General features: G+C 38.5%; 1 protein-coding gene across 3 annotated transcripts in view; it reads left to right on the top strand.

Moving 5' to 3' along the window:
* DAAM2 (dishevelled associated activator of morphogenesis 2) overlaps positions 1-16,315 on the top strand; it is a 202,438-nt gene that overhangs the window by 113,603 nt on the left and 72,520 nt on the right. For all 3 annotated transcript variants that reach the window (XM_009641546.1, XM_009641545.2, XM_009641544.2), the window contains one exon: positions 11,053-11,127. In XM_009641546.1, coding sequence (XP_009639841.1) covers positions 11,053-11,127 — 75 coding nt within the window. The remainder of the gene's footprint in view (positions 1-11,052; positions 11,128-16,315) is intronic.

Raw genomic sequence — 16,315 nt, 5'->3', positions numbered from 1 at the left:
GCTGGATGTTTGGAAAATGCCAGCAATTGTGGAGTTAACTTGCTTTTTTCCCACCACCATCTGTTCCTTTTTCTGTTAACAGAATGACTTCATGCTCAGATATTTAGGATGATTTGTTAGCTTGATGCTGACACTAGGTCATTCCAGTATCTTTAGTCTAGGTATGGAAGACAGGCACATGGCTTCAAAAATTACTCTGTTATAAATGCAAGTGGGCTTTAGAGCACCAATTTCAGAAACTCGGGCCTATGACAAGGACAGGATATAATGGGAAACAACAAAATGCAGCAAGTGTCACTAATGCAGCAAAAGCATACATTTCCTGACTAGTGGTATACTTGGTCTTTTCAGTGTGAAAGAGCTGTTTGATTAATGGCACCTGTTAATGTGTTTTGCAGGCTGAAGTAGTAGCTCCCAAATTTGGGCAGCATGGTTAATACAGTATAAAATAAAGCCTAAAATTATATACATTTCCTTCTATATCATTTAATGCAGAGAATGTGTTCTCGCTGGAAGAATAAATTTGAGATTCCTATAATGCACTATCTCATTATTTTATAGTTCCATATAATGAATTTAGGCTCTTTTCTCATCTCACATAAGGATAAATTTGTTGATGTGGCCCTCTATATTCCTTGTGTAGGTTAGCATACCTGAGAAGAAATACTGGCCATTTTGCATTGTTTATCATTAAGTTCCGGTAATTGTGCCGTGATGTGTTTTTCCCTGATATTTTCCCTTCTATAGCAAGTGGCTACTTTGCGAAACAATATAGTAGGCTTAATGATGTAAGAGACTTCTCTTAAAAGTATGGGGGGTTTTTTTGTTTTTTTTTTTTCTTGGACTCTTGTGGTTTAAAGGATGAATTTGTTGTTAAGGAGGCAAAAATGCTTGCACAATTCAGTTGATATATCATTATTACAGCCTGGAATCACAATACCTAAAAGATCACATTGTATCAGACATAAGAGGAGATAAGGAGTTTTTCCAAATAATTCATTTTACTTGGTTTATACTTTCCATGCTGCAATGCTAACAGTTGCAGACTCGTTTATTTATTCTGGTATGAGGTTATTTTAGGTCAGGGCCCTGAAATTACATATTTACTTGTATAATCGACAAGTCTTCTCTTCCCTGTCCCCCCATGGGAACAGCATGGAATATTTTTAGTTTCTTCCTCCCTCTCTCTCTCTCCAACAAGAAAGGTTAGCTGTTGCTTAGAAAATGCCCTCCCAGCTCTTCTGTTCGGACTGCTGAAGACATAAACTCCATAAACTTGCCATCATATTTGCTATAGATATTCTGAGTATGTAGAATTTGGGTGTCCTTTCTCCACCTTTCAGGTGTGCTACTAGTGCTCCAGTTGAAGTTAGCACTCAACACTTTCCAAAAATCAGGCCCAAAATAGTCCGGAGTTTATACAGTGATAGTTGGAAAATTGTCATCATCATGCCTAATGCTGTGTTTTGTATTTGGCTTGTATTCTGTGGGATTTTGGGAGAGCTGAGTGGGAGCAGATTTGACTCGTGTGAAAGAAGGGGGGGGGGGGGGGAAGAGGGAAAAAAGAAAACATTTATCCAGCTGTCATCTTACTAAGATGGTGTAATTTGCTGTACTTAAGAATAAAAATAATGATGAGCAATCCAATTCTGTTGTATGGGAAGTACGGGTAAATGCTGATTGTGTGATTTAGTTACTGCCACTGGATTATGTTCTGTCCTTGTCTGTCCTCTTGCAAAAGTTCTGGGTCTCCACAATCCATGTATGAGTCAGTCCTGCTGATGGTATGCAATAATAATATATACTGTGTACAATGCTGTTCTCACCATTCAGACTAGTTTCAGGTGAATAAGCAAGAGCAAAGAATATGTAAATAACTAGCATATTTCTCTGGTACGTGAGAAGCAGATTTGGCAGAGACCAGGACTTGTTCTTTTCTGTATACCAAACTTCACTAAATTCTCACCAGCCTTTCAAAAGCCAGTGAATACTGAGTGGGAAGTGTTGCTGAATTCCCTGTCTTTTCAGTGAAAAGTTTAGAAACAGGTACAGTGGAGAACTGTTGCCAGGATCTAGTGACAGCCATAAAGAGAAAGAAAGAAATTTCCTTCTACTCTTCTGAAGAATTGTTTTGTTTTCATTTAGTCAGATGTGACAGTTTCAGCTACACACCTGAATTGAGGTGAAAATCACATTGTCTTCCATGATATTCAGTCACCTGTTGAAAGGCACCTGGCATCCCAAACATTTTGCAGAAGTAATAGGCTAGAGAAAGGAAGACTGGGAGAAAGGAAACAATTTTACTTGAGTTTATGGAAAGGGGAGAGAGAGACAAAGCAACTGAATGATACACTCAAATATTGGGTTATTAACTTAAAAGCCATGGGTCTGTCAGTCTGAATTTATCCCTTTGTTTATCTGACCAACAGCTCCTAACTACTATTTTTTCAATAGTGACTGGGGTTAAAGGAGGGAGACAAACAGAAAATATAGAATCATAGAATCACTTTGGTTGGAAAAGACCTTTGAGATCATCGAGTCCAACCTTTAACCTAACCCTGCCATCCCACCACTAAACCATGTCCCTAAGCACCTCATCTATCCTTCTTTTAAATACCTCCAGGGATGAGGACTACCACCTCTCTGGGCAGCCCATTCCACAGCCTGACAACCCTTTCAGTGAAGAAGTTTTTCCTAATGGAAATGGATAGTGGCTACTCTCACTATCTGACTGTCATCCTGCTTAGTAAAAGGGGCAGAAGTGAACTGGAGCAAGCAGCAGTGTCACTGGAAAAAAAACAGACAGTGGACACGTTGCCCACATTGTCCACAGCGTTGGGACAGCGAAGAGAAACCTCTTAGAGTTTGGCATTAACAAATTCTATGTGTGCTCCCAGAGGGACTTGTCCTAGGTAGCTGTGCTGAGTCTAGGTAGGTGTGTCCTAGGTAGTTCCTTGTGTCTTTGAGCACAGTTAGTGACATTTCATTCCCATCATCAAGCAACATTCAGGGTGATTTCCATGAATGGTAGGTGACTTCATTTTATTTAGACAAGATTATAAGTTGTTGCTTGCTGGAGATAAACAGAGCAGGACAAAAAGATAAACTTTCAGTGCAGGCTTCTGGCAGATAGGAGGCTCAGTTACGCAGTCTGGGCTCTTTTGTGGCTTTTCACATTGCCTAAAGAATGCCAGGAGGAGGAGGAAAGGAAGTGAGGAAGGAGACGGTCCACATGACACAAATACTAGCCGCGTAGGGATACAGTTGAAAATAGTGCTGTTGAGAAGGCAACAAGGTAAGCTGGATGGGTGAGGAAAAAGTCACTTTCTGTAGCCATAGCATGTTGACTGTAAAATGAACAGGATTAATGGTAGAATGGTAAGGTAAAACAATACTTCTATGTAATGCAGAGTAAAAAGGAGTAGAGACAACGCAGAGCTTGGATGTAAAAAATCCAACAGGGTATGTCCCACTGCTGATGCTTAGGATTTGTTGGGATAGTGACAGATTGTTTGCTTCACCTGCCCCAGGAATCACTGCAGAACCTTGACCCTGACCTCAAGCTTGCTGCAGGTTTTTGGGAACAGAGCTGTGGTTCAGGAGTACAATCTAAGTCCACAGCCATGTACCTGGAGAGCAGGCTGTGTACATGAGAAACTTTCTGTCTTCTCCTGAAGAGCTGCCTGAGTAGAATGATTGTGAACTGACCTCCTGACTGGTAGAATCCTCCATAGTGAACGTTTCCCTTCATCTCCAAAAGAAGTATAGAGAATGGGCTGAGGGAAGGTAGACTCCTGAGAACTTTTTAATTGGAAGAGCTGTGAATTAATGAATTCTTATTTGGAAGTTCATTATTTAGACTATACACTTATCAAAATATCAGTTGATTGATTTGGGGCTTGTGAAAAGTAGAGCATGTAAGAGGTTTTAAACATGAGTATGGACTTCAGCTAATAGGACAGAATGATCTTTAGTCAGCAACAGTCAAGAGAACATATCCAACAGGGACCAACTTCTATGGCAAAGGTAAAACAAAGAAAAAATTTCTTCAGCAGAGAAACAATGTGTAATACCAGTAAACTTCAATTTGGCAAGCATGCTTTGTCCTGAGGGATGGAGGGGCTGGATAATTCAGTGTGGCCTCAGCTGTGCATTTAAGTATTTATGTAAATATAGGGACAAATTATCCTCTTGGTCACTGCCCTATAACCATAAATCAATGCCTGATGATGGTAGGATCCCCATCCTACAGCAGGACTAAATATGTTTGAAGAGGGACAAGCACACTTGTGCGATCTGTAAATGATAAGAGGCGGCTGACGCAGTCAGTGCTGGAACAAGTTTACATCTGTCTGTATTGAGGAAAAGGATAAAAAGCCAGAAGAGGCTTCCTCCAGAAGAGGAAAGAAAAGAGAATAAACTTCTTAAAACTAGAAGTGTACTATGCAACCCAGCTATAATTTCAAGTTCCTTAAAATGGGATTCTCTCAATCAGTAATCTATAATAAGACTTGTGCCAGATGTGGTTGTTGTAAAACTTAATCTTGGTTTAAACACTACAATTATGCAGTTCATTAAAATCAGTGGTTGAGACTTCTGAGGTTTAAGAAAAAATTAATTCTTATCTCCAGCTTCTAACACTGCACCAACAACCTTTCCACCAGCCAGGTATGGCATTCCAGTCCATTTTCAGTGAGACACTATGTATCTGTATGTATGCAATGGATCTGGCATGTTTTCTGAAAGATAAGAAATAAAAGCATGACCTTCATCTCCATTAGACTGACACCAATGAGGAGTAATTTATTTGAAATGGTTTTGAGTGTTAGATGAGGTTGGGAATGACACGTTGTGTATATACAACTTCTAGAGCTGCTTTATTTCTGGGTGCTTGAGAAGCAAAAAACCGTGGTGGATGGAATAAGCAGTTCAAAACAAAGCATATATCTAACTTTCCAATAAAGTTTTTCAGCCTGTGGTAGGGTCCATTTTAATTTCTAAAGGCTGGTGAATTTCAGCAGCATTGAAGCTTCTCTCAGCATTGTGAAAAGATTTCTAAGAAGAAATCCTCATCTTTCATAAGTGTATCCCCTTTTCACTTTTATGCTTTTAGACTATTTGGTTTTGTGGCAGTGAGTTCCACAGTTTGGCAGTTTAAGGCATTTTGTGATATAAATAATAAATCAAAGCCTTTGATTCTTCCTTTGAAAGGCTAGTTAGTAACCAGCATCAGAGGTCATTATTAGGTTTGTCAAGTTACTGGTGGCAGGACAGAGATCACTAAATGAAGCAAAAAAAAATAAAAAAAAGAAAAATAACCAAAACCCTGTGGTCTGTTAGGTAAAATATTCCTGTGTCATAATCCAGTGAACTGGAAGCATGTATGGCTATACCTGACCTTTATGAGAGGCAATTAGAACTCCTCAGTTGCATGCTCCAGCTGGTAATTAATGAATATTCACATTTAATAAGTTATACAGAGGACTGTGTTTGTGGTAGAAGGATTATTATCTGCACATCAATAGCTTAATTCCAGGGAGAGAAGTAATGTTTGTTTTTCTCACTCTGGATAAATTGCGCTTAAAAGGCTTGGATATAGCTCCCTCCCCAAAACCCTGAGAATATTTGTGTAAATGCTAGTCACGGAGTCTGAGAAACGGAGCAATGACCACATCTGTCTAGTGAATGGCTCAGTCCTACGGTCTGTCCTGTGTCAAAATTAGCATCTCTTGGGACATGGTTGGCTTTTTGGAGGTGTAATCTGTCTGAAAAGCTTAGATGTATTTTAGCTCCACTTCAGAGTTAGTATTTCATCCCACAGCAGATCAAACACATTTTGTGTCTTTTAATGAAAGTGCTTTTTATTTATGCAACTTTGGCTGCTCTGAACTAAGACACAGCCATTAGGATGGATAGTGTGTTAATGAACAGGTAAATGTTTCTTTGAAAGCTGAACTTCTCCTTAAAGTGAAGAAAAGTCAGTAACTCAGTCGTGGAAAAACGGGAGAATGATGATTTGGATGAGAGTGCAGTATAACTGCAGTGTGGATTGATTCTTGGCTGTGCTACAGATTTCCTGTGTAACTGGGAACTGTGTAATTGTCTGCATCCCATTTTCCCTGTTTCTGCTGATCTCACTGAAAGAGTGACTGAAAAACCTAATATGTGAATTTCTTTAAGGACCTTTGACAATGTAGAGTACAAGGTGTTACAAGACTGCATTGTATTCAGTATTAGTAGCAGATGTTGCAATAAGTTGAATCTTTTTTAAAAGCATCTGAGGGGAGAAGAGTAGTACTTGTGTGAAATGAAGCACAAGTGATAACCATCTTCTACGCTCCAAGCAAACAAAAAACCTACCTTGTTTATAGTGGCCAGAATATTCATGGGGACAGCAAGGGTCATGCACCTCACTTTGAAACAGAACATGGACATGAGTGTGAATCCTGCACACCTCAGATGAATGTTTTACCAGCTAAGCTGTTGTCCTGAAGAGTGTGGGAGGGCTTCATCCAGAAGCAGAGAATCTTTTTCCCAAAGCTTTCATCTTGATTGATGTAAGTCATGTTAAAAATTAAAGTTTCAGTGAACCGTCATTAAAAAAAAAAAAAAAAAAACAAAAAACCAAAAAAACCCACTGAAAAATTCCCACTTACTTATAATCAGGATCCCATTGCCTTTTAATGGGAAATATGAAAAAATAGTTACAGGGACTTACTCAGTATGACAAATAATATATTTCACTTTTTCTTAAAAGGTATTAGTTTTTTGTAATGAATTGAGCTCCATGATTTATATTTTCTGGACTCTATGTGATAATGCTGACCCTTCACACCTTCAGCTCTGTGAGGTACTAGAATGATGCATGCAGGCTGTTGTGAGGAGGAACCACACTAACCTTAATGCGGCTTTTGCAAGCAAATGCAATTCTTTGTCATCCAAGTATAAACTTGAGCATGCAGTGTCCGGACACAATACAGTGAACAAGCTGGAACAGGAATTTACATTACAGTAGCCTCTTCTTATATTCTTTATTTGCGTTTGCACGCTGTTTTTATTGATATGGAGAGGAGCTCAATGAAAGGTATCATGGGTTCTTGCACAAGAAAGTTTTTTAAACCCGCATTTTGTAGCAGCAGGTATGTGGCTTGTTCTCATTCTGTTGTGAACAGTGCAAAGCAGTAAGGTCAGCTGTCTGCAGTTCTGAAGAGATGGGTTTGAGAAGGAAGTCATGTTACCAATGAATAGATGTCATCCCAATAGTACCCATGCTTATCATATGACACCCATAACATATAGTGTATATGCGTCTGTTCAAGGAGGAAGTGTTGTTTTTGTTTACATGTTAGAAGGCTTCATGTGTCATCAGCCTTGGCAATTTATCACAGCGGAGTGCATGCAGGTAGTGGCAAAGTCCATGTAGTGGTTGAACACCCAGGTGTGACAAGCATCTGCTGGTTCCAGGAAGTTAGGATTTGTCTACGTTGCATAAAAGCAACCTGCTGTAAATGATGGTGGAAATAAGAGCTCTGGATTCGGTGTCAGGTGAGTGTCTGTTCCTAACTCTGCTTGTGTTTTCCTGGATGAGTTTTAAATTGTTATATCACCATATATGTCTCCCCATCTCTTATCTGCAGGAAAGAAGCCTTGTAAAGTTCCTGGTTTTGTGGATGTATTTATTAATGGTTTGACATGCTCAATTTTTCAGGACATGCTCTAGAGAACTGCTCAACATTGTTTGGGGTCCATTTGGTGCAGAGTAAAATACCAACATGTCATCACTGAAAACTGAAACCCAGTGTTTGCCACAAAAGAGCTTCAGTGCAGGCAGTTACTGTTCAGGCTTTCCCTATGCTGTTTTTTTCAAGACTGAAACCATCTTGAAAGAAGCACCCACTATATAAACAGTGTCTTTCATTTTCGTGATCCACTCAGACATGAATATCTGGCATTTCCACATGATTTCTGTACACTAGGGTTTGGTACTTCTTTGTGGAAAATCTTTCAGCAAAGGCAGTGGTCTACGTCTGTTATGATGGCAGTCTTTGTATCACAAATGCTTGTCCCACTGACATGGCAGCCACTAAAGGTCACTGCTGTCTAGTGAGCAGCTTGCCCAATGGACCACGTCTCCCAGGATTCACAAAAAGGCTTTCAGGATCAGCTGAGCTATGCACACAATACTTTGTTTTATTTTGTTTCATTTTGATTGGTTCAGATGGTCCAAATGTTTGCAGAACTCCATTAAGACCTATTTGGGATGAAGTCATAAGTTCCACTTTCTACCAAGGCATGGAGCCTGTCCAAATTAGTGTCAAAGCCTATATAATACCTTGGCTATATTGCAGGCTTGTATAGTATCAAGATCCTGTTTTCACAGCAGTTACATAGTTGTTACTCCAGTGAAGAATGATATGGCCCCTTATAAAGTCCACAAGCTGACGTCTGTTTTTTAATGTAATATTTACACTATTCAAGGAGCTAAAAGAAGGCTTTGCTTTAATAGATTCCTTCAGCTAATGTTTTCCCTTATACAGATGGGTTATTGTTTCCAGCTTTTGATACCTATGTGGCTTTATATCTTGGGGCCTCATTTTTAGTTTGTTGTCTGTCTTTTTTTTTTTTCTTTTTTTTTTTTTTTTTAACCTTCTCTGTGTCTCCTGGAGCAAGGGAAGGGCTTTGCCATTATCATCAAGTTGCCTTGCAGTTTTCTCTGAGGTTTTATTTGAGGGTCAAACCCCTGAAGACAGTAAAACCAAAACAAACAAAAAAAAACCCAGTACCCTGTTGTTGCCCCCACCCTACACACATACACACACCCCACGCTCTGAATTGCTTTCTGCTTTTGACTTCTCTTGGTCCATTTTTTTTTTTCCCCCCCAATGGCTTTGATGCTACAGGTGTGAACTTGTCTTTTTTGAAAATGTTGCTCAGGTTATTGCCACCTAATGATTTCATGGGGCTGCATAGAAATCTGCATGTTCATCCCAAATATAAGTAGCTTTCTGGAGCTTCATAATGGAAATAGAATGCCAGGTTTTAAGTACATAATCACATTTGTTCTAGTGAACTAAAACACACGTTGATAGCCATAAAATTCTGGTCTGAACAGGGAGTGGGAAGGACAACTGAAATCAGATGGACTTTTCTGCTTAGTATGCTCTGGGCTGAAACAACTTCAGAAAGTGGGGATTGCATAGTGGAGTATCTGCTAAAATTTTTTAACCTCAGCAATGTACAGTTTCAGTCTGGGCTTTAGTTCAGGAAAAAAGCTTATACTTGCTATGTTTCACTGAAACCAATTTTCTCCTAATTAAAAACAGAACCAAAACATAAAACTGACAGACTCAGGGTGCAAGACCAATTTGTAGTGGACGAGGAATGGTCAAAAGCAGGATACACCAAGGACCTTATCTCATTTTCCACCCTAAGCACAAATACAGATATACTTTAGGGGATCAGAGTCATCTTATCCTTGGTTCTGATTGTGAAATTTCTAATGGTTTGAGTTCAGGTAGGAAATTATTCAGAATTCTGATTTATTTAGTGTATCGATCCTGACGCTTTTCAGCCTGCATGTCTAAACTAGATCTCTAGAAAGGTTAGTTGCAGTATTTCAGCATTTATACTTTTTTTTTTTTTCTCCCCCTAAAGAATTTTAAGGAGAAAAAGTATCGTAGCTTATTTTGGGATATAAAGGATGGATCCAGGCAGTCCTTAATTTGTGTGTGTTTGTTTCTTTACATGGAATTCAGAATGGAGGCAGGAGAAGTATTGGGAACATACATATTCCCTGTTCTGACAACGTTCTTGTCACTTGTGACAGCTATAATTGTTTGCAGAGTACTTGCACTTTCATAATTCTATGCAGAGAAAATTTTCAGGACATACGAGCACACCTTGCACTTCAGACTGGTGGCTCGTCCTGGTTCTCTGCAGAATGACCTTACTTTGATACCTCTGCATTAGCTCCCCATCTCTATTTGTCTCTTTGGGGATGATAAGATTATCTTACAATAGATAAATACTGCATTATTTTTGTATGTTTAAATTTATTTTTCCATCAGCAAGGTCATATTTTGACTTTTGCACATGAGGTCTGCCAAGTGTGAAACTGTTGTTTGAGCAGCCAAAGAAACAAGAAAGAATTGATTCCTGAGTAGGAGTAGGTCTTCTAGAAGTTGAGCTTGGTTGAGCTTAGTCTAGTAAAGATGATTTCAGGTGGGTTATTTGGGAGGTAGGGATAGAAGGATTAATACTGTTCCTACTGTAACTGAGGGGATGCTGTTCTGTTCCTTTGGGTTCTGAGGTTGTGCTTAACTTTTTAGAATAGAATAGAATATTCGTTGGAAGAGACCTGCAATGATCATTTAGTCCAACTGCCTGACCACTTCAGGGCCAAACAAAAGCTAAGGGTATTGTCCAAATGCCTCTTAAACACTGACAGGCTTGGGGCATCTATCACCTCTCTAGGAAGCTTGTTGCAGTCTCTGACCACCCTCTTGGTAAAGAAATGCTTCCTAATGTTCAGTCTAAACCTCTTTTTTGTTTATCATGACAAAAAGAGACCATCTTTTGACATCTTTTCAGGTTCCTTGACTTGAATTTTTTTTTCCCCTCCATAGCAGATGTTAGACACCTTTGTTGGTGAACCCTACCATCACTGTAGCAGTAGAGTGGCAAAATAAGATCTGTCAATATAAAACTACAAAATGTAAACCTGTTATCTGTAAACAGGCTATCCTTCTACTTCTACAGGTTTGCTGCTTAGGTGCCAAAGCCAACTGTCTCTCCATCAAACTTTATTATTCTATGTTTAATAACCTTAGCTGAAGAGGATTCTTCTTATCTGACAGACCATGGTGACACTGCTATCGTTATACTTTTCAGAAATGTTTGTAATAAATGCTGCACATCTATGTGCATTATACAAGAATATGGGGGGAGATACCACAATAAAGAACAGCACAGTGAAGAATCCCAGGTGGTTCTACAGCAGCATTTCATTCTGTAAAGGCTTCTTGTGTAACCTTGTTTCACTTTCTATTTCAGGAACAAGAAGATCCTAATAAGCTTGCTACCAGCTGGCCAGATTACTACATTGACCGCATCAATTCCATGGCAGCAGTAAGTTAACTCTCCTGCAAAGCTGGAAAGATTTCCTACCATAGAGATGTGTTTCTTTAGGAAGAAGTCCCCAGAGGAGAAGAATACTAGTGCAAGTGCATGACTGATTTAAAATAGGACTTCTGAAAGAAAATGAGTGTATGTATTAAGAAAGAGCCCTGTTCTAGCAGAAGAATTGGAAAACACCATAAATATTTCCAGTTAGAAAGGACCATAAGCAGTTAGAAAGCACCATAAGCATTTCCAGTTTTTATTTCTATAATTCTGAGGACTGAAGGCAATCAAATTTGATTCTGGAATGAAAATTCAGAGATGGAGTAATGAGACTAATGAATTAAAATTATTTTTATGCCAGCTGTGAAGCCTATCCCAAAGTGTGGCCGTGATCCTTAGATCTCCGCTCACTGGCACTGATCCTGAAAAGAAGGGACAAAAATGTCTGTATGCCTTTTTTAAATTCCTGTACAATTCAGCTGGCTTTAAACTGTAGTAGACCATAATGATCTTGGAGAGATTGTCATGCTCTCAAGTGTTGTTGGAGCACAAAGGTAGTTCATCTATGACCCCTATTTTGGAAATTCTGAGGAATATTAATGTAAAGTTAGCTTTCAGCACATGCACACACTCATATATTTGTGTTTTGGCAGGGCTAGCCAGTCTGAAACAGTAACAATTGAAAGCATCTTTTTCCAAAACTATACTTTTAACTGCAATTAGCATTTTTGGATATCTGGGTGTCATTTGGACGAAGTAGAGATGAAATAATTTGACTCTTCAAGAGAAGTCTTAAGTGCAGCCTGTAAGCGAAGATTATATGAAATCGTGGACAAGAGGGAACCAAGGCCCCTATTTATCCCTTCAGAATAGAAGAACAAGAGAATATTTGATGAATCAAAAAAGCAAGTATTTGAAAACTAGGTAAAGTTTTGGTTTTGTTGTGTGGTTTCAAATTGATTTCTAACTAATCTACAAAATAACACTAGGGTTATTATTTTAGTAGAAGAATTAAAGAAAAGGTAGTTGTTTATGTAAGATAATATCCACTTATATAAGTGCAGATAAATAGAGGAACATAAGGCTGTAAATCTTAGACATCAGATACAAGCCAACAAGATATTTGAGGAAAACTTTCTTTAATTGTCCTTGTTCAATAGCTATATAGTATGTCTCTTCCTCTGAAGCACCTAATAGATCTGGGTGCAGCAGAAGCAGAACACCTGCATATAGCGTCGACTGATCTCCTTTGATGTGGTAGATAATATATTTTGAAATTTAATCATTTTACTGATTTTGTACAAATTTTGCCTCCAGTTATTCACATGCAATATCTACTCAGCTTTTTTTGACAGTTGTGCAGAAGTGGTGATAGACTTCTGTTCCTAGCTTCTTAGGTAGTACACCTTGTTTGTTTACTTACGCTTTTATGTTTAATTTCTAAAGGCTTCTCTGCACCTTTTTTATCATGGTTATGAGCTATAAAATAATTTCATAAAAATAATGCCTTAATGGATGCTAAATGTGTTAAAACTGGTGCATTTCTCATGGTGAAATATGTCTTGCTCAGTAAAAGAAGATCAAGATTTGCAAGTTATTATAACTCACTGTAAGAGGATAAAAGAAAAGCTGCCTTCTACTGTGAGTCATGAATAACCAAAATGATCACCTTCCTTTATGCCAGATTTTCTTGTGGCAGAGTAATGGAGTAGAAAGAATATGGACTTGTTTTGAGAGAAGAGATTGAGCTTTTGTGACTGGCATGGTACTGTGCTTTGATTTCCTGACGGAACAAATTTGCTCTACAAGGGCCATTAAGGGGAAAAAAAAAAAGTATGAAACCTCACAATGTCACTGAGCCAAATACTTCTGGTAGGATTTGATCCAAGGCCTCCTGAATCTACTGAAAGTTTTTCCATTGATTTCAGTTACTTTTGGATTAGTCTTTAAATGATCTTGATGTAAACCTGGAGTGAATATGTACACGCCACTATTGTAAATCTGGAGCAGTTCCATGGAATGAGACTATATTTTGGCCTATGTTTCTAATTTTAAACATGTTTTAAGAGCACCAATAAACACCAGCCCCAGTAATGTTGTTTGCATGCCTCAGTACTGAATGATTGATAACTTTTTGTTTGGCTTCAAGCCTCATGATTTGCTCTTACGCTTGAAGTGTTAAGACAACACACTGGGGTTAAAACCCCTGCTTCTGATTTACCACTTAGTTGCTTCACTTTTAGGCAGGTGAAGCTTAGTTGACTTGATTTCACAGGAATTATATCAGCGGAAAACTGGAGTAATATAGCTGAGAACCAGCTCCAACACACTTTAAAAGACATGCTCTATTCATTATTATTTAGACCTCTGAGATTCTTAACTTCCAAATGGTTATTCTGGGTCCCTTATAATTTCAGTCCTAAATTTAGAGGTGGGTTTTTTTAATTTTTTTTTTTTTTTTTTCAAACTGCATCCAAGTGGAGTTGGCTTAGAAGTGGTGGAAGAAAAATACATTTCATGTTTTTTCCTGACAGTGTCTAGTCCATTTCAGTTTGTGTCTCTTGGGCACTATCAGGTATTGCAATATTTTAATTAGAAATCCTGCAAGAAGTATTGGAGTTGAAATGGTAGCAATAATCACAGAAGTGTTAGTTTAAAATGCCTTAAGTCCTGTTTTTTTAATAAAATTTAATTGTTGCATCTCCTGTGAATTAACTGAATAAGAATCTTTTTACATGCGGCTTTCACATCATTTCTATATCCTTTTGTTTAGTTGTGAAGGTTTTTTTATATATTAGCTTGGCAAAAAAGTTCTCCCTACCTGCTGATAAAATGAAAATGACACCTTTATCCTGCCAATATCATTAGGTATCTTTCTGTGAATCTCAGCAGGCCAAGGCCCCTGTGCTAAAGGATCATTTTCTCAGAAGACCCGCTGCAGTGTCACCCATAGTATCTGCCCCTCATAGATTATGCTTGAGAACAAGGCGGTGATTCCTGACATGTTTGACATTCCCTACTTGTAACCTTAGACCACTATGTTAGGAAGCACTTTAGGTCACAGATTCCTAATCCCGTTCAAAAAACTATGCATTTTAGGCACAGTTCTGTTCCCACAATTGTTTCTGTTGCTGTGACTTTTTAGATTTTAGTAGTTTTTAAACCCAATTCTCTCAAGAGCATGACAGTAAGACTGGATCTCTTTACTAGCCTGTAAAGTACAATTCCCATGGAGGGACTGTCCCATCCTTCAGGTAGCCAGACTGAAAGGAAGGGGCCAATTAAATGATTGGTAGAGAGTCTTCTACACCAATCCTTAAGAGAAAGGAATGGCTGCTAATGATGTCTAATTTAGAAAGAGGAGCCTCCAATTTGCCCAGTTCTCTGATGTCTACAAGCTATAAATAATACTGGTGATAGTGGACAGGTTGCATACCCACAATTAGAGACCATTTCCATTATCAAGGTCATTGTCGTCTTCTGCTGATTCATCAACACACAAAACTGCTTTTCTTAAAAATGCAGCAGCTGTCATATTAAAATCACATGTAAAGAAACCTCCCTGTGCCTCTCCTGCCCTCCTCGCCCCATGATACTGTCTGCTTGGCAGCACAAATAAACACAGCCCTGACTTTACTGGGGAGGAAAACTTCTAACAGCACGGTGGTGCCTTTATGAGCTTGGCTGTGTATGCATTTCCACAGAGAGACTTTCAGGTGAACAGTAGTTGCAGATCCAGCTTTTCTGGAGAGATGGCTCGGTTGAGAGTATGAGACAGGGGTCAAGATTAATACATACAGCTGTAACCGGGCCCATTTCCTTGACTCAGAAATTATTTGTTGAGAGCAGAGCAGCTTCACAGGACATTGAAAATATGTATCTTTCAGCAGAATTTAGCAGGTGGATGATTACTCTTTCCTCCATCTGGGTTAGGTGACATCTATCTTACTTTAAACTTCCTTGCTTAAAAGTTCAGGTTTTTTTAAAATTGCAACTAATTGTAGTGTGATTCATAGTTTATTCTCTTAGTTCAGTGTTAATGTTGTCAGAGATGTGATGCACCTCGAATTTCAACTGACTTGTTTTCTTTGAAGAAATGTTTTATAGTAGTAGTGTCCAGGTATGTCATAGAAGGCATGCAATATAATATCATTTTATCCAATTTTGATTTTCATTTTACTTGTATTTGTTTATGAACTGGAAGTGACTTCAATAGTGGTAACAGTTTGTTTGTTATTATTTTAGACAAGATGTAAAGAAAGAGCTTGGACTGTAATGAGAAATCAGAATGTCCAGGTTACTTTTTCACTATTTATTCTATTTGATTCTTTCTTTTTTCATTTCATTTCTGTCAGAGTGTTAAGTAAAACTAGGTCCATCATACAGTGTATCACTGATGTTAGCTCATGCCCTCTTTTTCCTTATTTCTTTTCTTCTCTCTCTTTCTCACATGTACTGTCATTACAGTCCTGTATTTTCCTTCCCAGCAGATTAGGGGAATGATTAGCCATTAGGATAAGATGTGGGAATTAATCTGTGCTTTTAATAAAACTAAAATATTTCATTTTAAGTGGAGCCAAATTTTTGAAGATAATTTCTTGGACTACCTGAAATTTTACACATAAAATTCCATGTGAATGATTGTTTTCCAAATTTGTGAATTTTTTTGAATTGTCAAATCAAGTAACTAGACGCTATACTTGCCTGGTGATGCACTTCATCTGGAAAACTTTAAATATGCAAAATGTGCTTGTAAAAAAGAGCCTTTTCTATACCACTTTTTAGGGACCAGATAAGGACCTGGCACTATTTTGCTTCCTGGTATGTTTGGTTAACTGATAGTACTTAGCTGCATATTCGGCGCAGCAGACATTAGTCCTCGAGTGCAGTTTGTAGTTCAGGAAAGCAATTCATCAGTCAGCCACATTAATGAAATCCAGCCTCAAATAATGAGTTCCCTCCCCGCTGTCTCCCAGGGACAGTTATGTTTTCTATAACTCTTGCCGAGAAAGCGATTTCATAATGCAAACGCATGACCAGTCTGTCTTCAGAGAGGGCACAAGGATTTGAGTTCCTGGCCATGCACAGGAGTGAGAAATGAAGGGCTCTTGGCTGCCTGCAGCTTTAGAAAAGGGGTTTTCTATAATCACCCTCTGTTGTAAAGGCAGGATTATTTGTATTTGTTTCATTTGGA

The sequence above is a fragment of the Egretta garzetta genome, unplaced genomic scaffold, assembly GCF_000687185.1.
Source record: "Egretta garzetta isolate BGI_Z169 unplaced genomic scaffold, ASM68718v1 scaffold306, whole genome shotgun sequence".
Taxonomy (NCBI): domain Eukaryota; kingdom Metazoa; phylum Chordata; class Aves; order Pelecaniformes; family Ardeidae; genus Egretta; species Egretta garzetta.
This window is presented reverse-complemented; position numbering and strand designations above follow the sequence as displayed.